At 41.6% G+C, this 20,429-nt stretch overlaps 1 protein-coding gene across 1 annotated transcript in view; it reads left to right on the top strand.

Annotated features, from left to right (window-relative positions):
* Positions 1-20,429, top strand: part of POU6F2 (POU class 6 homeobox 2) — a gene marked incomplete at both ends in the record, with an annotated part of 485,745 nt that overhangs the window by 362,270 nt on the left and 103,046 nt on the right. The window contains one exon of the mRNA XM_080918430.1: positions 9,379-9,761. Coding sequence (XP_080774556.1) covers positions 9,379-9,761 — 383 coding nt within the window. The remainder of the gene's footprint in view (positions 1-9,378; positions 9,762-20,429) is intronic.

Raw genomic sequence — 20,429 nt, 5'->3', positions numbered from 1 at the left:
TCTTTTCACCTCCTTCTCTTCTCTAAATTCCCTTCAGCCCCAAGGCTTACCTTCCTTCAGCTACTCACCTCTTATAACCCAGCTACCATGTCTCTGTTCTCTATTTCTTACTCTTCTCCCTTTTCCACAGATCGCCCTGGCCATATCATCTCCTGAACATCTTCAGTCGATCAGTCTGTCTGTCTGTCTGTCTGTCTGTCTGTCTCCCTCCCTCCCTCCCTCCCTCCCTCCCTCCCTCCCTCCCTCCCTCTCTCTCTCTCTCTCTCTCTCTCTCTCTCTCTCTCTCTCTCTCTCTCTCTCTCCTCTCTCTCTTCTCTTCTGTCTCTTTCCTTTCTGTCTGATCTCAACTCTTCCAGATGCCTCTGTCCTCACTCTCATATCTATTAAAAAAAAAAAATCCAACAACTTCCCATACTATGGAGAAATTATTTTGGCAGTTTCTTTACTGCACCCCCCTTAAATACAGCTTCATGTTAGGAACCATTAATGTACACCTGCATGTCTTTGTCAGTTTTCTGTTATTATAATAAATATCATGACCAGAAACACTTGAGGATGAAGAGATTATCATTACAGGAAGTTAGGGCAGGAATTTAAGGCAGGAACCTAGCAGAAACTGAAGCAGCGGCCATGGAAGAATGCTGTTTACTGGCTTGCATTTCAAGGCTTCCTCAGCCTGCGTTCTTACACTTTCCAAGGCCATCTTTGTAGAGAGGCACTGACCCTTCTATGCTGGGCCCTCCTGTATCGTTCATTAAACACACACACACACGCACATGCACACACACACACACACACACACACACAGAGAGAGAGAGAGAGAGAGAGAGAGAGAGAGAGAGAGAGAGAGAGAGAGAGAGAGAGAAATGCTCTACAGGCTTGCCCACAGACCAGTCTAAAAGAAGCATTTTCTCAGCTGACATTCTTCTTAACAGATAATACCAACTTATGTCACATTGACCAAATCTCTCCAATGGGCATGGTGCGTGCCTCTCTAAGCAGATTGACCCCCCAGTGCTCTCAAAGGACAGATTAAAGAAGTTTATCAGTAAGACTTGAAGTCAAGCAAATAAAAGCATATAGTCCCATGCTTTACCAGGGACAGCGCTGCAGACTCCAGGTCTTGAAGCCGTGAGAGGGGATAAGGACACAGGCTGTGTAGGCTGGACCTTGGCATGAGAACACAGAGCCAAAGACATCCTTTTTCTAAACAGAGCGAATTATATTAAATTAGCTATTTTATTGACTTTAAGCATATAGCTCAGTAGCCTAGAATACCTTTACCATTACCTAGATCTAGAATTTTTTTCATTGTCTCCAAATGAAATTCCACAGCCATTAGCAGTGGGACCGGCGCTCCTTCTACTCCAGACCCTCGTATCTGCCCCTCTGTTTCCTGTTCGTGTTCACCTCTTCTGCCCGTTTATTGTCAGTGGAGTCACACTGTGATGGCTCCTTTCAGTCACCACATTTTTAAGACTGTTCGTTTTTATTTTCTTGACACCATTTCTCTCCCAGTTATAGTCCAGAAAGTTAGGATAAGAGTGGGTCTGAAAAATCATTACTCACCATGCTTTTGGTGGGATCCTTAGTCAATTTTCCAAAGACCCACCCTCTTCCTTCCTTCTCAGTATGGATAGTCTCCCTCTGTTTGGGTATTCTTCCCCTGTGTACATTATTTTTCATAGAAAAATATTTATAATATAAATAACTCTTTCACGTCAGAAGTCAATAATTAATCACACAGATTAGCATAGCATAATGTCTAGTGTTAGTTCGATTTGTACACATATGCTATTCCAGTCGCCAAATAATGTCACTATGACGTCTGGACAAACTTATCACACTGCTTGTCCCCTGAGAGCAGGATGTGGTTGCCCTTGCTTGGCACTGTCTCCTCCATTAAACAATAACCAGGACGTAGCAAGGACTCGGTAAATATTTGTTGAGTAAGTGGATGCATGTAATGATGGAAAAATAGAGAAATAATAGTAAGTCGTGAGGTGTACTACAGCAGGATCCCCGCCCTGCGGTCTTCTAACAATACACAGAGGGCTGAGTTATGACCCTCCATGGCCTCTGATTTCAGCACTGTTCTTAACAGAAGCGACTAACCGATAACAAGCCACGGCTTGCTATCCAACATGCACTCCAGCTATCACACACTTTCTTTGTTTTGTCTGCTTGTTTGAGGGAGACAGAAACATACAGAAATAGACACACACTCACACACTCAGAGAGAAAGACAGAGAGACAGAGACAGACAGATAGAGAGACAGAGACAGAGAGATTTTGTACTGCCCCCCCCCCCCAAATCTTCACAAGTAGCCAAGAATTTACACTGAGAGGTAAGAGAAAACAGAAAACTCATAGATTGTAGCCAGAGGTCAGTGGAATAGTCAGAAACAAGAACATGGAACAAACCCGAGAGAACTTGTGAATACCTTGTATATTTGTTGGGGTTCTTTAGAGACATAAAACTCATAGGATGAATTTATATTTTTAAATGGAATTCTTTAGAATGAATTTATATTTTTAAATGGAATTCTTTAGATTGCCTTATGCGGCATGGTCTGGATAATTCATGGTCCTGTCTTTGTCTTAAGAGTCACTAGTGATTACAACTAAAGGCTAGATGCTTCAGAGCCTCAGTCTGATGGCGTGGAGAATTCCTACACAGTTGCTGGTCTTCAGTCTATTAAAGGCAAAAGAACTGAGTTCTGATGTCAGCAAAAAAAAAAAAAAAAAAAATGTGGTGGCAACATGGTAGCAACAGTGACAGCAGGAATGAAAGTTTAGACAAACTGCTCACCAGCAAGACTCACAGGTAAACAAGCAAAAACTCCCCACCCCTGGGGGAAGCTCCCTATGGGGCCACATTCAGGGTAGGTCTTCTCACACCCAGTAATTTAACCAAGAAAATTCCTCAGAGGCTAATGTAAAGGAGATAATCCCTCCCAGGTGTTCAGTGAGGTTCATCTGAGATCCTGTCAAGAGGATGATACTAACCCTCAACCTTGTCATTGGAGAGTTTCTAGCCCTTTCGTTTCTCTGATCCATCCTATATTTGTTGACTTCACTTCTAATTGAGGATATACTGTTCTCTGTAATCAGATTCTACTCGTCTGAGTATCATGGTTCTACCAGGTTCTTACAGTCAGGTCCTGTCCTAAGGTTCTGTGCCTGTGCCCTGAGAACAGCTAGAAAAGTATGCTAAGAGCAGTGACGTCTATATCTGACAGTTGCATCTCACAAGAAACCTCACACCCGTCATTAGCAGGGATGTCTAATTTGCATCCCAGGAAGCTGAGAATACAGACCAACAGAAAATCATAACCTTATTTTTCTATATGTGATTTCTTCTTCTTTATCTCTTTCTTCTACCCTTTCTTTTTCTTCTTCTATTACTGGGTTGAGTGGATTCTCAAATGTGAATTCTCTAGATGAGAAGTCTATTTCCCAATGTCAGAAAGTTTTTCATACCTGGGATTTTTCTGACTTATCTTCAACAATACCAAGGTCATGGCTTTTCCTCCTCTACAATACAAGTCTCCCTGACAATCCAGGAACCAAAACTAACCAGTTAATTCTATGTTTATTAGTATCAACATATCCAAGATTAGGAGGTCACACTGCCTCAATGTGGCAGGGTGTTGAAAATATCCATCCTCAGTTAGGAATCTGCCTTTAGAAGGTATTCTTGGAAGAGGTATGGCTGACCTAGAATGCTCAATCTGAGCACCAAAATCATACCTGAAACTACCAGGATAGCTGGTGGTTCTACTCTCTGCAACCATCTTAACAATCAAAGAAGAAGTAACTTGATGTTTTATCCCCAGTGATTATGTGACAATTCAGCCTGCACTTTCCCAATGGCACCTTCTATGGCCCAAACCTTTCTTTCACTTATTTGTTAACTTCTTGTGACTCAGTTTACTGTTTGAATTAGTTTCATTTCTGTAGCTTTGCTAAACACTGTGACCAAAAGCAACTTAGGGAGAAAAGGGCTTATTTCGGCTTATACCTACAGATCACAGTACTTATTGAGGATTTGTCAAGGAAAGACAAGGTAGGAACCATGGAAGAATGCTTATTATTTAATTGCTCCCCATGGCCTACTCAGCTTTCATTCTTATACCACCCAAGATGACCTGCGAAGGGATGGCATAAGCCTGCATAGCAATTATTAATCAAGTATATGCCCCCACATACATCCTGTTTTAGTTAAGGTTTTATTGCTGTGGAGTGACACCATGACCAAGGCAACTCTTACCAAGTAAAACATTTCATTGGAAATGGCTTATGGTTTCAGAAGTTCATTCCATTATCATCATGGCAGGAAGCATTGTAATATCCAGGCAGTCATGGTGCAGGAGTAAAAGCTGAGAGTTCTACATCTTGATCCAAAGGCTGCCAGGAGATGGTTCTCTACACTGGGTAGAGCTGGAGCACTGGAATCCTCAAAGCCCACCTACATAGTGATGCACATCCTCCAACAAAACCATTCTTTTTAATAGTGGCACTTCCCATGGGCCAAGCTTATTCAAACCACCACATACCCTAAGAAATCTGTACCCTACTACACAGACACCTCTACTTCCATAGTCATCACAGTCCTACTCATAACAGCTGGAAAATGAAACCAGCTCAGATTTCCATCACCCAACAAGCCAGTAATGAAAATGTACAAATACTCAGTAAAATTTCATTCAGTTACAAAGAAAAAAACAAATTATGAAAGTCATGGGGAAAATTAATGGAACCAAAATATGAATACACTGATCTAAGTAAAACCACCCAGAAAGTGAACTACAGCATATTTTCTCTGATTCTTGCTCTGACTCATCAATTGTATGCCTTTCCCTCATAGGATCTTGGGAACCAAAGAAACCAAAACAAGAAGGGTTGAGGAAGCTTACATAGGTTATATACAGTCGTTGTAAATAGGAGATGTGTGCTCCTGCAAATTTGGGTATCCACAGAAGTCTTAGAAACTAAACCAATCGCCAAGAACATAGAGGACAACTATGGACTCCTTCAATTTCAATGCTGGGCTTTTGGAACTGATCTCACGTAGATCTCATCCTATGCAATACTGCTGATCACTCAGGCTGTGTGGTCCTATTTAAGTGTATGGTTCACTATGAAAACCTTAACATCCAAAATGAGGAACTGTTTCTAATACATAGTTGAATTATAAAAACCGAACAGATAGCAAACTGCAGGATTCCTGGCTACTCCTTGGTCATATTAAATTATTTATTTTCAAAGTTTCAAGTCATTTTTCCACAGACCTCTCTTCTCTAGGAAGTTATGAGTTTGAGAAATTTTGCTTTCCTTCTCTTTTTCAAAATCTTAAGATATGTTTCTTATATGTGTTCTTCCATAGCCTAAATTTCATATTTAATATTATCCCTGACCAGTGAATTGTAACCAGATGTAAAAAAATCAGTACCAGAAGATAGTAAAATCTTGAATGTTACATGTCTGGGGTCAGTTTTGTTCCCCAGTGCACTATATTACCTGTGAACATCATTTGTATCGTTTATATATGCCCTTGACCTTGCTCAGCTTTCTTATTTTTTTACTTTCTATGTTTATATTTCACTTTGCTTTATAATATGAGGTATCATGCTTCATAGCTCATATCATTAGATAGTTGATTTTGACATTTTTTATACCAAGGTTACATATACTCTTAGGTATTTCTTCCTACTTCCTTTGTATATACCACACGTATGACCACATCTGACATCCCATTACTGTGGTGCGTCAGATTCAAATCAGATGTAGTGGGATTTTGCTTAGGTGTGTGCACTTGCAGTCAAGCCGCTATTAGAGAAAACGTCTGAGTAATGTGAGAGCCTGAGCACAGAGCATTGAAGACACGTCTGGGACCCTGTCTCATTAGTAGGTTAGGGTCTGCTGCACTTGTCCGCCGATACCTATCTGCCAATATTCCAAAGCCTCTCCAGTTTCTAAATGGTGATTTAGATTAATGCTTTTCTAATCCAAATGAAACCATGTGGTATTGAATGCAGCCGTGAGAATAAGCACTGTTAGATGCCACACTTGAGAGGAGCCTAGTCACACCTAGTCACACCTGGTTTGGACAGTCACAGCCCACTGCCTGTAACCACACCACAAAAGATGCCAAGTCCCACCTTCCCAGGAACCCGAGAATGCAAGAGATCTTGAGTGTCAGAATTGATTTGGGATTCTTGGTTTTCAATCTACTGTGATGTTGTATGATTTTCTTTTTTAAAAGTGAGAGGAAAATAACAAAATAGGCTTTCAACATTCTGCAGTGACTGAGTCATTGATTAGTCACATACGAGGCCTGGGCCACAAAGGATGCTGCTAACTGACCTGTGCATCTGTACCCTCCTGGAGAAAACAAAAAAAAAAAAAAAAATGTTATCTTGACTCTAACATATGCCAAGGCTGATTGTAAGGATCACCTTTGTGTCTCTGAAGTTTAGGTGGCTCAGAACTTCCTTGACTCTTAGTTTCAGCCAGTGAATCTCAAAATTGCCCCCATAATTGACACCCAAGTCATGATTTCTAGCTGTTTCTTCAGCTAGATGTTCCCTCTCTTTCACTTCCTGCTCTGAAACCTTCCTTCTATAAGCCTATGTAGTTTCGGGTTCTCCTCGCCCACACCAGAGAGAGATGTCTTTCTTCCCCCTTTACCAGCTCAGAGAGGACTGGGTGAAGACAAGAACTGGTGAAATCTCTAGTCCACCTCTTCCCTCCAGAGGGTCAGATGCCACTATGCAGGTAGGGTGAAGCCAGGTTTTGCACAGATTTGGTTCTGTGTCCTCTACTTTCTCCTTCTCAGGGTGTCCAGATGTTGCTGCACACCAGTCTGGATGAGTGAAGCAGTCTGGAATGGGCAGTATCAAGTACCAGGGGGTGAGGAGAGAGAAGGCCTCTTGAAGGATCTTAGTGCTATGTCTCTTTTAGGTGAAGGTCTTCTCCTATGAGCTTTAATGAGCAGCTCTCTAAGACTAGCTCGTGTATAGTTCTGTATTCAGGGTAAGCTTCAACACATACACTTTTTTTTTTCCCACGGCAGACCAAGAATGATAAAATTTGGGGGTGAGAATATCTAGGGTGGAAAAAGGACGTTGGTTTAAAACTAAGGTACTGAGATGCCTCATTAGCGTGAGGAGGTGTGACTTACCTGTGGCCACCTGGTTGGGGGTCACTTTGGTTTTATGCTCCAAGGCAGGCATAGAAGTAGGGATGTTCCACTCCTGATAGTCTCGGGATGAGATTCTAAATGTCGAGGGTTGATGTTTCCAGGGTTTGCGCACGCTCCATTTCTCTGCCAGTTCCTCTGGTGACACAGTTCAAGAGTCATACAAGGCCACACCCACCATGGTGCTTGCCCACACTCCTGCCTTGGGCTCATCTAGCTCTCTTCTGTCCGGTTTACACCATGTGTCATTTAAGTGATTAACAAGTATGAATCTAGCTTATACGTCTGCTGGGATTCTATAATAATCGCCTCCAAATGGCATAGTTTATGGATTAATATTATGTCCTTAAAGACACTGTAAGCTTCTAGAAGGTAAAACTCTGTCTCCTGAAATCCTACATCCTGTCTGGCACCCCTACCATTATCTATGTGGCATTTGATGTCTCTTATAAAGTGATTCTTCAGCAAAACAGACATCAGTTAATATATCTGCTGGCTACACTCAATCTGCATGCATTTTCGGGTATAACTGTTTATGGAGGCGTGTATATGATATAACAGTTCATATTGGGTAAGTTTCTACATTTAAAAACTGAGCTCGCCTTTGTTAACACGTGAGAAGTGATGTTGCTTGTTCAGTGCAGAGATAATTTTCCACAGACACACAGCTCAAGAAAGCCTTAAAGGGTTAATTTATTCTCTAAGCACTTTGAGAGGCTGAAGCACCTAAGTCAATTCCCAGCCACCAATCACAGTCCTTTCAGTTTAAGAAGTTCCTCTGGTTGGTGGTTCAGTCTCTGGGAGCCCCTAAGGGTCCAGGTTAGTTGACTCCATTGGTCTCCCTGTGGAGTCCTGTCTCCTCCAGGTTCCTCACTCCTTCCCCGCCCCCGACTCTTCCCTGAGACTCCCTCTGTTCCACTTAACATTTAGCTGTAGGTCTCTGCATCTGTGAGCTGCTGGATGGAGCCTCTCAGAGAAAAGTTATGCTAGGCTCCTGTCCACAAGCACAACAGAGGATCAATAGTAGTGTCAGGGATTGGTTCTTGCTCATGGGATGAATCTCAGGTTGGGCCAGTCATTGGTTGACCGTTCTCTAAGTCTCTAATTCATTTTTGTCCCTATACTTTGGGGCTACCAGAGACTGAACCACCACCAATCAAAGAGAATACTAGGACTAGACCTAACCCACCCCATATACACATACACATGCACATATACAGATGTGCTGCTTATCCTTGTGTGGGTCTCCCAACAACTGGAGGGGGAGCCTCCGTCTGACCCTGTTGCCTGCTTGTGAATCCTGTTCCTTTAACTGGGCTGCCTTGTCTGGCCTCAGTGTGAGAGGATGTGACTAGTCCTGCAGTGACTTGAGGTATCAGGGAGGGCTGATCCGGGGGGGGGGGGTGGGACTTCTCAGAGGTGAAGTAAAGGGAGGGATGTGGGGCTATATCAAGATATAAAGTGAATAAATTAATTAATTGATGGTAAAAATCTTTGTGTGTTCAGCAAGCAAGAAATAATTGAATCATACAGGGGTCTTTTACTAAAAAAAAGAAAGAAAGAAAGAAAGAGAGAGAGAGAGAGAGAGAGAGAGAGAGAAAGAAAGAAAGAAAGAAAGAAAAGAAAAGAAAAGAAAAAGAAAAATCTGAGACGTCTGCACTCGCTTGAAAGCAGAACACCGTTAGAGCAGGATGTCTGAGCAAATTGGCGGAGGTCTAAAGTAAGGAGTGAAAGCGATATCACTAATGGCACTGATGGTGGTGGGAAAGAAGATTGCTAACAATTTAGTGTTCTGTTCGTAACTCCAGTCAAGCATTTACCAAAAGAATTAAACGGGTTGAACTTTGGAAATCTAAATCAAATCTTGAAAGCATATGAGAGTATATTTTGCGGATGGAAAAGAAGAGAAAGCGGGAGGACGTGCTTAAAACCCGTCTTCATCCTTGGTGCACCTCTTTAATGCAGTGCTTTTAAGCAATGCTCAGAGTTTTGAGGATATCTGCTGTGTTACGCGCTATTTTGTTTCTCCCAGAGGCCCACAGTCCTCTTCCCTTGCCGAGGAGTTTCAAGGAGAAGGCAATACCCTGTACAGTGAACCTTTGTCGGTGTGCACGTGATACTTCGTAACCACTCTGTTTTATTTCACGCCATCCTCTCTTCCTGTCTTCCTGCAGCTACCTCATCCCTGAACTCCCAGCTGCAACAGCTCCAGCAACTCCAGCTCCAGCAGCAACAGCAACAGCAGCAGCAGCAACAACCGCCTCCTCCACAAACCAGCCAGCACCCACAGCCAGCCTCACAGGCGCCCCCACAGTCTCAGCAGCCGCAGTCCCAGCCCACCCCGCCTCACCAGCCACCACCTGCTCCACAGCCCTTGCAGTCTCCCCCAGCTCCGCTGCAGCAGGTCACTCAACCTCAGCAGCATCAGCCTCACTCCCACCCCCAGAACCAGAACCAGCCATCTCCAACCCAGCAGAGCTCAAGCCCCCCTCAGAAACCCAGCCCATCTCCAGGACATAGCCTTCCGTCACCGCTCACACCGCCTAACCCTCTACAGGTATGCTTTCCATCCTCCAGCGTGTGGGCTTTCCCATGGTGTTATACGGTACCCACAGGCAGAAGGCCAGCAAGACATAGCATCCCGTTCTGCAGTATCCAATTCAAATTGATCTCCTAGACTTAGAGAAGAGGAAGTAAATGGCAGGCAACTGGGGATGCATGTAAACGAAACAGATAGAAGCCCATTGATGCTGCCCTCCGAAGGATAAATGTTATGTCTTTCTTCTGGTGAGAGGACAGCACTGTAAGTGCACTTGTAGCCTGTAATAACTCCATTTTATGATACTTTTTGAAGGCAGCAAAGATAGCATCCAATTAAAATTATTACTAGCACAGTTTTGTAGCCCCTTGGAGAACTGCCTCTACTGTCCACGAGGCTTGGTGGTGATTTCTCTATATTATGAATACAGCAGTGTCTTACCTTCAGTACTTTCTGCTCTTTTGTTTTTATTTTTCTAAAAACTCTCTGGGGTTAGGAGGGCAAAGAAATTTAGCCCCAGTCTTGTATCCCAGATTCCATCCATTACTCCACAGACTAACAAGTATTCAAAATTCATGCCAGAGCCTCAAAAAAAAAAAAAAAAAAAATACACATCTTAATACAAGATAAAGCAGCTATATATTTACTTTATTACCGTGAGACTGAAGAAATAAAAAATAGGTACTTTAGGCTAATAATGAAAGCTTATCTTTAGACTACTATCGCTGAGAGGAATGAAGAGAAACATTCAGAAATATATAACTTTAACTTCCTAATGGCATCCTTTAGAACAGATTGGCTTCAAACAGAATGTCTGAGGTGCCAGCACAGGAGGTAGAAAGCCTCTTGTTTTTCGACTTACCTGAGACACTTTTCTCAGTGAGACTTAAAATGGCTCAGAATATCCCTAGGCACTATAACAACCAACTAAGCAGTTTATGCACTCCGGTCAAATACTGATTAGCCCACACAGCTTCCTGACAGGTGAGCCTTGATCCAGGCTCCCCAACATGAGGATGACACTAGTGGTGGTATTTGGGGCTCCTAAACAGGAAAAGACATGATGTCAAACAGATGAGCCCATAGGTAAGAAGCAGGTAGGTTAGGAACTTACCATCTCAGAACCGACTCTATGGCACGCCTGTTGCTTTGCCTCCCTGGACTTGATCCAAAGTTTCGATGCACCAACATTTGATTCCTGGACAAATGGTTAATGGTAACTTTCACCCTAAGCACATGCCTAAGACAGAGCTAAAATAGATTTTTATTTTTTAACAAATCTTACGAGGACAAGACAAGACAGCCTAACAATTTTGACATATCAAAATGAACACAAGCTAAAAAAAAAAAAAAAAAAAAATGTCCTTCTCGGATGCCTGAAATCTGATGGGAGAGCACATATAAGCAAATGCACGTTTTAGCAGCCCCAGCATGGTTGGTACCTAAAATGCATCTCTGTCATTCCAGAGAGAAAGAAATGCTTTCTAAGAGGAGATACAGTCAAGTCACCAAGTCAGTCAGTGGCTTTCATACTCTATCAGCACACAGTGCCTGAGAGACACACCGTGCTTTATTTTGACTCACTTTTGGAGTGTTGCATTCTATCATGGTGGAGAGGGTACCAGGGAGTGGGTTGGTTTATCACAACAGTGTGAGGTATAGCCTGTTCACAATAGTGCACCAAGAAACAGAAACCGAAGCAGGAAGGAAAGATTGACCTTGAAAAGGTTTATCCTCAGGGATGGATTTCTTCCAGACAGGCAGAATGCCTTCCATGTTTGATATCTTCCTCAGACAGCCCCCTAACTGGGACGTATGCTTCAGACAGAACCTGTGGGAGAGGGTTCAGATCCAAACCATGACAATGTGTGGTTAAACCGCCCCCCACCAGGACAGCAAAATAGATTAAATTAGAAAGAAAAAAGTTCACCCTGCCTTGATAGAGAAGTGATTTGAATCTGCCCAAGTTGTTTATAATCTGGAGTTATTTCTCAGAGAGCTAGCTTGGAGCTAAGCAAACCTCAGCCTTTGCTAAACACCGCCAACGCCTAAACACTTCCCCAAAACGACTACAGCAATCCCAAGCTGCTTCGCTTTGCCTCATGTTTTTTTTTTTTTTTTCAGCAAAAGTATGCTCAAAGCCACACTGTGTTCCTTTATAGTCCTAATAAAATATTCTAAGTTTCATCATTGGGAGTTTTGTTTCTAAACTTAATATATTTGTGGTATTTATATAGAGATAACACGAATAACCCTAGGACCTGAACAGGTGACTACCAAAGGTGTTTCTTGTTCAAAGTTTAGAAACATTTTGAATGGATGAAAAATTAAAGTCAAAATAAGTCTATGTCAACAAGCATAAAGCATAAAGCACTCCTCACTTACATGTAGGCACATGTAAAGGAAAGGCACAATTTCACGGTCTCAACCTTTTCCCCCAAACTCTCGCTGCAGGGCTTTTGAGCTTGTGGAACATGGAAGGTTTGAGCTTTTTAAAAAGAAACCCATTTAAAAGCACTGCACAGACATTTAATTCTGGGAGGTAATGATCTTTATGAGGCAAAATGAAGTGTTTTGTCTGAAAATTATTCAGGGAATAAAGATCAACTAAATTCTGGTATGTGAGAACTTAAATTTCATTTTTATAATTCTCCATTTTCATGGAGGTGCTATCTCTTCACATGATTCAGAGACAGCATTTTAGAGCTGCAACATAGATTATTAGGGAAAGCCAGCACACTAGAATCCTCTTTTGTTTTATACTTGGCTCAAAAAGTTTTTGAAGGATAGCAAATGTTTATAATGCTGTGTAGATGTCTTAAGAAAAAGTCCCAAATGAAAGCAGGCTGTGGAGGTATATTTGGGTGATGTCACTTCTCAAAGATGAAGAAAAACATGGCCAGTGAAGCAACACCTAGACAGAACGTCTCCAAATAGCTCCTGTCGGTGTTTTTGTAAAATTGCAGCGTGATTTTATTTCACATTTTTACTCAATTCCATAAAATGGATCACATTTACAAAACCAGATTGTTGTTTCAAGACAGAGAGGACTCTGAAGTGTTGCCCCTTTAGAACAGCTTTGGGTAAGAGAGGAACTTCGTTCATTAATCTTGATTACTTAGGACAAGAGAAGGGCGGGTCCAAAGTGAATGGTAGAAGCTGAACCCTGCTGAGCTGTGTTTAGATTCTCCACTGAGACTCTAAACCTGCCCACTTACAACTTTCATCAGTCGCGGAAGGCTGAGGAGATCTAAACAGAAGAAGAAAGTACACGGGTCCTTAGGAGCCAGGCGTCAAGGCACATAGGCAGGTGCAGGTGCAAAATGAATTTCTGCAAAGAGTGTGTGGAACAGAAGCACTTCAGGGAGCTGAAGCTAGTCCTTGGGTTCAAGACTGGTCCTCAGTCCATGCTCCTTCGTGTGCTATAACCCATCTGCAACAGAATATGCAAGGCTCTGAAACAATATGCACAAGTAACCTCTTAGATCGGGAGGACTTAAAGTAATTATTCCTGGTAGAAAAAAAAAAAAAAAAAAAAAAAAAAAAAAAAAAAAACCTCAAAATTTTAGTTCAATGTTAGTCCAATCTGGCAGAGATCCTGTGATCGTGAGAATGGCGAGGTTCTTCCTTTCCAGCTCTTTGCGATTGCTTTTCCTGGGGGTGCTCATCAGAATTTTACATGCACTAGATGCACAGTCATTGTGCCTGCGTCCTAATGAGTCCCTTCTAAAGGCTGCAGATCATTGGGTTGTACCAAAGGGTGAATAGCTTCTGTCTTATCCAAGCCCCACCTCCAACTCACTCCTGACTTTTGACAGGTTACTGTAACTGTCTGGAGATCCGGTCTCCCCAGCCCCATACCCGGCCCCCCAGCCTGGCATTTCTAAGAGGCTTCTCAGTCTTGTGCATGTTTCTCCAAATGTTGGTAGAAGTCTGGGATTCGACTGGCTGCTGCAAACCTTATTTTCAGATTTTGAGTATTCTTCAAGGTCAGGTGAATTTCTTCCCACTCAGCTGGATGGCAGAGTGGAAAGCGAGTGGAAGACAAACAGAAGTGGGATAATGATACCAGAAGAAGGTTTTATCTTAGCCAGAGAGCCCAAATTAAAGTCAAGTTTTCATCCGCAGAGAGGCGCAGCTGTAAGCTCTCATCCCTGATTGCCTTGCCATACCTGTGCATTAGAGAAGCTTAAGGAACCAAACGCTGCGTTTAACCCTGGCCTTCTGAACGCCATCTTGCTTGGCAGGAAGCAAGATAATCTTTGCCTTTTCATGTTGCACCGTACATTTTAATAAGCAACAGAGGTCCTGAGAAAGGGAGAGGACAGAGGGAGAAAGGGTGGGCGGGATGCAGAGAGAGGACAGTAGAAACAGGAGCAAGGGGGCTATGTGTGCTTGTATATGGAATGAGGGTTTGACGGGTGCTTGGAAGATGGGGTAAGATGCATTTTCACCTGTGTCTGCTGATGTATAGGCCTTGTAACAGCTCAGTAACGAGACTGTACTGGAATTCCCCCTCCGTTACACAAGTCCAAATCTTCCCAAGTAGTAACTTCCATTATTTTTAAAGCAAATGTTCTCCAACCATGAGTCCTTCTCCTTACCGTACAAAGGGCCTGGGGTCTTTGAAGCCACAGACGCTTTCCTGTTAGCAATTGATCAGTTTAGCACAAGGCTCCTGGTTGTAGGGTTTTTTTTTTCTTCATAAAATTTAGTCTCTCTGATGCCCTTTCAGTTCCTTTTGAGTCTTACATTAGAAATGAGTAACACTGTGTGGTGTCAATGGCCCACGCCTGTTCGTTTATGAACAGTCTCCTTTAGCCATCACCAGTTCTGATAGGACAGAGACTTCTCTGCATGCACACAGGGCCAAGTCACTTGCAGAAATGAGACTAAGCTGAAGCTATGTGTTTCTTCTCTCAGATGAAGAACTTAGCACCTTACCCAAAACACAGTGATTGAAAGAAAGATAATATCCTAATACAGAGTTTTGAAAATTCAAATGGCAAAAAAAAAAAAAAAAAAAAAAACCCATCACCAATAAAATTTCAGGTTTTAAGCTCTAAGGCCAGGTTGAGTGATAGTCAGTTCTAAAACACCAGGAATACGGATACACTGGCCTAAACCCAAGATTTCCATTTCCGTGGTTAAAACGTTGCATTACGTTGCTCTGTGTCTTGACCCAGTACATGTGCTCAGTGCTTCCTAATCCATCCCTCCTACATCTCTTGCACTCAGACGAGTTAAGGATGTAGTTAGCAAGCATCCTCCCCAGCCAGCCATCAGTCCAAGTGTTGGTACGTCTTACATCCTACTTTCTGGATGTCCTGGTAAATGAACCAAGTTTTGCACAGCAGGAAGACAAGGGAACAACGTTGGCTAATGGCTTAGAGAAGGACAGAGGCTTGCAAATCTATACCTACTTGTTACAAATGACCAATAAAGCCATCTTTTTTTTAACTGAAGTATTAGAACAATCAGGTAACTTTTTTGAATAACTCATTTATGATTTTTGACATCAAGTAAAATTGTTTTTTAAAAAAAGGTGACAGCATTGTCACCATCCAGACAATATGCTCTCAGAACCATCCAGCCATGAGGGCATCTATAAAACAGGAGTTGGTGTGGGCTGGAAAATATTTCCTCTCGGGCTAAAGAGCCAAAGAAAACTTGATTATCATGGATGAGAAATCCAGCTGAATTCAGAGATTTGCTGTGAAGATTAGATGTAACACACTAATAGAGATGTTTTTGTATGCTATAACTTTGTTGAATGGGCCTTCATTAGCCTAAAGTTGCGAAAGAGTGAGGATTACTTTCTGCTCACACCACCATCCAGAAGACTGAGGTCTTTATTCATGATTCACCCATTCAGCAAGAGGCCTGGTGGGAAATGGGAATTCCTTTACCCATCTGTATTAAGCACTGAATAAAATAGGTAAAATATATTTACCCACATACTCTGCAAAGGACAATTTTTTCCTTTTCTGAAAGAAGAAAAATCTCTTTTTAGCGAAACCCTCAGTTCAACATTACTGACATTTCAAAGAATTTATTACAAGCATTTGAGATCCAGGAGGAACAACGAGGCTTATATTGCTTTCAGGGTGGCAAGCGGAGAAATTAGTTTACCGAGAATATACTTATACACTGTGGTATTCTTTGTCATTGCTTGGATTTACCGTTCCAGTATACGGTTCTGTCAGTTAGTCAGATTGTATGAAAGGAGTTCAACAGAGGAGGCAGCGTGTCCTCACCACCGACTATGGAAACCCAGATCACATAGTGATAGATGGAAAGATGCTCGAGGTAGAGTGGGGGGTGGTGGGAAAATTATTGCAGCATTTGAGAATGTTAGTTCTAAGCTGGCACATAATAAGGAACCATTGTGGTCATGTCACTGGGGCAGATCCTTGAGTACAGCACAAAGCCTGGCACTACACAAAGTTTCTAGACCCAGCAGGGTCTACTAGACAGTAGCTGGTACACCAATCCTAAAATTTAATGCAGAATGCTTTGGAAACCCTTTTAACTTCATGTTCCTAAATGTATCATTTGGCTGACACTTTGCTTTGAACAAGCAAAACTTACCATTTATGTGAACTCAATATAATATTCCAGCACTTTAACACCGTGTTATTCTTTATGTTTTAGCCTCATTTCCCACAAGTTTAAAGTAAATTTTCCATGGGCTTTTAAATTGACTCCCAAATCATAGACTCGAAAGTGAATGTTCTCGAGGTTGTAAAAAATAAAGTACTTTTATCAGTCTCTGCAAACATTTGGTAAGCACAAAGGGTGTGCATTGCGACCCCGCAAAGAGAAAGTGTCTTTTGGAAGCAGACATTGCTAGATCAAATGCTGCCTCTGATGAACACTTGAATCAAGACAGCACATCTTTCAGAGCCTCGGTTTTTTCCATGATTGGTTGCTGAGGATGGGGATTAAATGAAACGGCTTGTATGAGTGCAACTAATATGATTCCAGAGACTGGAGTTAGGGCTCAGTGGAGATTTTCCTTCATTGACTGTAGCTATTCTAATCTAAGGAAGAATATGAGACAAACAGATGCACTTAACAAAGGCAAACAATCATGGGCTATGACCACACATGCACACACAATGGTGATACCTGTGCTTGCTCTGATGAAACTGAGTCAGAAAGGTGAAGATACTCTTTGAAGGGGACCTTTAACGAGGGCTGTTGAGAATCTCCAAAGGATGTAAGCTAGAAAAAAAAAACAGATGCATGTACCTAATCCTAATGTTGGTTAACCATCTCATTTTAAAAACTTAAGCCCACAGGATCTCATTTTACCATTGATATTCTTAAAACCCACACAAGTTTACCTACAGTATTAATCCGGAAATTTACTGGAGAAAGAAATTCCACCATTTTGGACCAAATATGAAGCAAGATTTATAAAAAAATAAATACTGACCAAGAGATAAACTTTGGTCAGGACCAATCTTTGGAATATCCCAGCTGAGTGGGCCAGAGACAGGTGTTACTTTTATTGACAAAACCTTATAGGCCACCGTATTTTTCCATGAAGTTTTATTTTCCAAGAACTACAACTCCCAGTCTTCTGTGAAGTTACCTGGTCCTTGGGCAGGGTGGAGCTTACAGGGTAATTTTTGGTATTACACTAATAAGCCAATGTAGTTTCTATCATGTTTGCAAAGGGGGAAATTTTTTAATTATTACACCTATTTGCTTAGTGTGTCTGTGTGTCTGTGTACAATTCACATATGGAAACTAGAAGACAATTTTAAGGAGTTGATTCTTTCTTTCCATCGGGGATCCTGGGGATTGAACTCAAATTGTCATGTCCAATGGCAAATGCTTTCACTGACTAACCATCTTACGAGCCCAAAGAATTTTAATACTATCAGTTCTTCTGCTAGTGTTAGGACCTTGGGCAGGCTATCTAATATCTTTGGGACTTAGCTGCTGTGTATTTTATGAAAAGTTTATGTGGGATGATGTTTTAAACCTTTCCGGATCCACATTCTTTCTATTCATGAAATAAATAACATGGTTTGATGGCAAGAAAAAAACACATATGTGTACCACATTTCATAAAATATATGCAATATTTATAAAATACTTCTTATATTGGACTAATATTTATAGAGTGTTTAGAAATTTACAATGCATATTTTTATATTCATTAGTTTATTTATTCATGGCCTCATGTTCCAAAGCTCTAACCATTTATTATAAAATTTCTGTATACCTTACAGAATTAATTTTATTCTCACATTTTCTACACAACTCAAAAGCAGAGCAGGTCTGGTTTCAAATTGCCTTCATATTTTTCTGCCTCTGCAATGTCTATTTATGTTATGAGTTAACTATGTATCTGTGTGTTTTCCTCTTCCTCTATCCTCCACTGTTAAGACCTAAATGTTGGGCCTAAGAGTACAAAAGATAAGGAGAATAGGAATACCATTTTCAGAGTATCTGTGACCTCACAGAGCAAAGGCCAAGTTGCCTCTAAGTGGCTACCTAGTGGAAAGGACAATTCTCCTACCCTGGGCCACTCAGTGGGGCTGTCTATGAGGCCATGGGAGAAGGCACAATGGAGGGAGCATTTGGCATTTGTCTGCTACTGGCTCTGTTGGGTCTCAGAGAAGTAGTGTCTATGTCTGAAAGCCCAGTTGGGTTCCGATCAATGCAACATTCGTAGCCCAGCACATTTTGTCTGAACTACAGTTTGACAATGATTTGCCCAGAACCACTTAGCTTTCTATAACAGTAGATGTTTAACTGTCATAAAAAAAGGAGTGAAGTTGGGAATCCCTTAGTTTTCTCAGCTGGACTCTTCGGAGTTAAGCCTCTGTCCTTGCATTGTCATATAGCAATACAGGGCACTCAGAGCTTTGAAAGAGAATAAAAGATCTTAAAAGTTTCAGATTACAGAACGTTGAAAAGAATCCCTCTTGCTTCTCCCAGGAAAGTTCTCCAAGGCCATGATCTGTAAGACTTACAAAGTTAAATCTCTTTAATTAGAGAAAAATATCTTTGTATTCCTGTATTTTGTCAAAAAAAAAGCAATAGTCCCTACAAACTGTAACACACAGTACTGTACATCCAAAAGAACTTTCAGCCTAGGGCTAAAGCCAAGTGATCCTAGGAACCAACATGAACAGGCAGAAATTCAATGAAAGCAAAGACCAAAGCCAGTGTTTTTAAGTTGCTAACATTATTAAGAATTTCATGGAACCCATTTGAAATGTCTTCAAAGCACAATATGCACACATCCTTACTTCCAGCCAGTCTCCTTCCATGAGTCTCTTCTTACCAGAAAGAAAGACATACCTATGATCAAATATGTTCTAAGCCAGGACCTTGCCAGCCCGACTACTATTATCCTCTCAACTTGTCTAACTCAAGCTACACAGATCCATCATCCTACACTTCGTCCCCAGTTCTTTTTCTTTATTTTTAATTGCAAACATCATTGGTCAGTTTCCAGCATTGGCTGACTTTAGGAACAGGAAGGATTTTTTAATACTGGTGCATAAGACCCACTTAGAGCAGAAATTCTCAACCTGAGTCAAGACCCTGGGGTGTCACATATCAGATATCCTTCTCGTCAGATGTTTACATTACACTTCATAACAGTCACAAAATTATAGTGATGAAGTAGTAATGACATAATTTGATGGGTGGGTGTCACCACATCATAAGGAACTGTACAAAAGTGTCATAGCAGTAGAAAAGTTGAGAACCACTAGCCTACTGGTTCTGAGTGCAGCTAAGCATCAGCAGCTCTTAAAATTCTCAAGAAGCTTCCAAAATGGGGAGAAGACAAACAACCATCTATGGTCTTAATAACAGAGTCCAAATTATCCAGTTCTAAAAGGGGATCAAAAGGCTTTCCCCCCAAAATGTTGGCTACATGGGTTGGCCCTTACGACCTCTAAGATAGAGAGATCTTAATTTCCACAAGGAAATTCCACTGTCTACCTCCCCAGATGCACACTGCATGTGAGAATCTCTGGTTTATTATCTACCCAGCCTGTTCTAAACTCTGAATGCTTAATAGCCCTGTATCTTTATGGGGAGAGAATCTTAGTGGTGTGTGTGTGTGTGTGTGTGTGTGTGTGTGTGTGTGTGTGTGTGTGTGTGTGTGTGTTGTGTGTGTGTGTTGTGTTGTGTGTGTGTGTGTGTGTGTGTGTGTGTGTGTGTGGTGTGCTCATGTAGCACAATGTACATGTGAAAGTCAGAGGATTATTTGCAGAAGTTTCCTGAGAATCAAACCAGTTTGTCAGCCTTGCTTTCAAGTACTCTTGAAAGCATTACCTACTGAACCATTTCACTATCCCCAAGAATGATGTTGAAGAATATAGAGCATTTTCAACAGTTTTTAGACAGTTAATATTTTGATTTTATGATTATCAGTGCTGAGAATATTACTTTACACCTATGTGAAATACAAAATTACAGAACTATGTTTCGAGCTATTTCAGAAATTGTTAGAAATTCTGTCCTAATTCCAAGCCAAATTTTATTTAATGATTGTAATGGCCAATCCTGGTTGTAAACTTGACATACCTAGGAAGAAGGAACACCAACGTATTGTATTGTTTCCATCAGACTGTCCTGTGGGCATGTCTGGGGGGGAATTTTCTTGATACTAATTGTAGAAGGGCACAGCCAATGAGCAGATGGTCAGGA

This window comes from Micromys minutus, assembly GCF_963924665.1.
Source record: "Micromys minutus genome assembly, chromosome: 6".
Classification (NCBI taxonomy): domain Eukaryota; kingdom Metazoa; phylum Chordata; class Mammalia; order Rodentia; family Muridae; genus Micromys; species Micromys minutus.
Note: the sequence above shows the minus strand (reverse complement) of the source record. Positions and strands in the feature narration are given on the sequence as shown.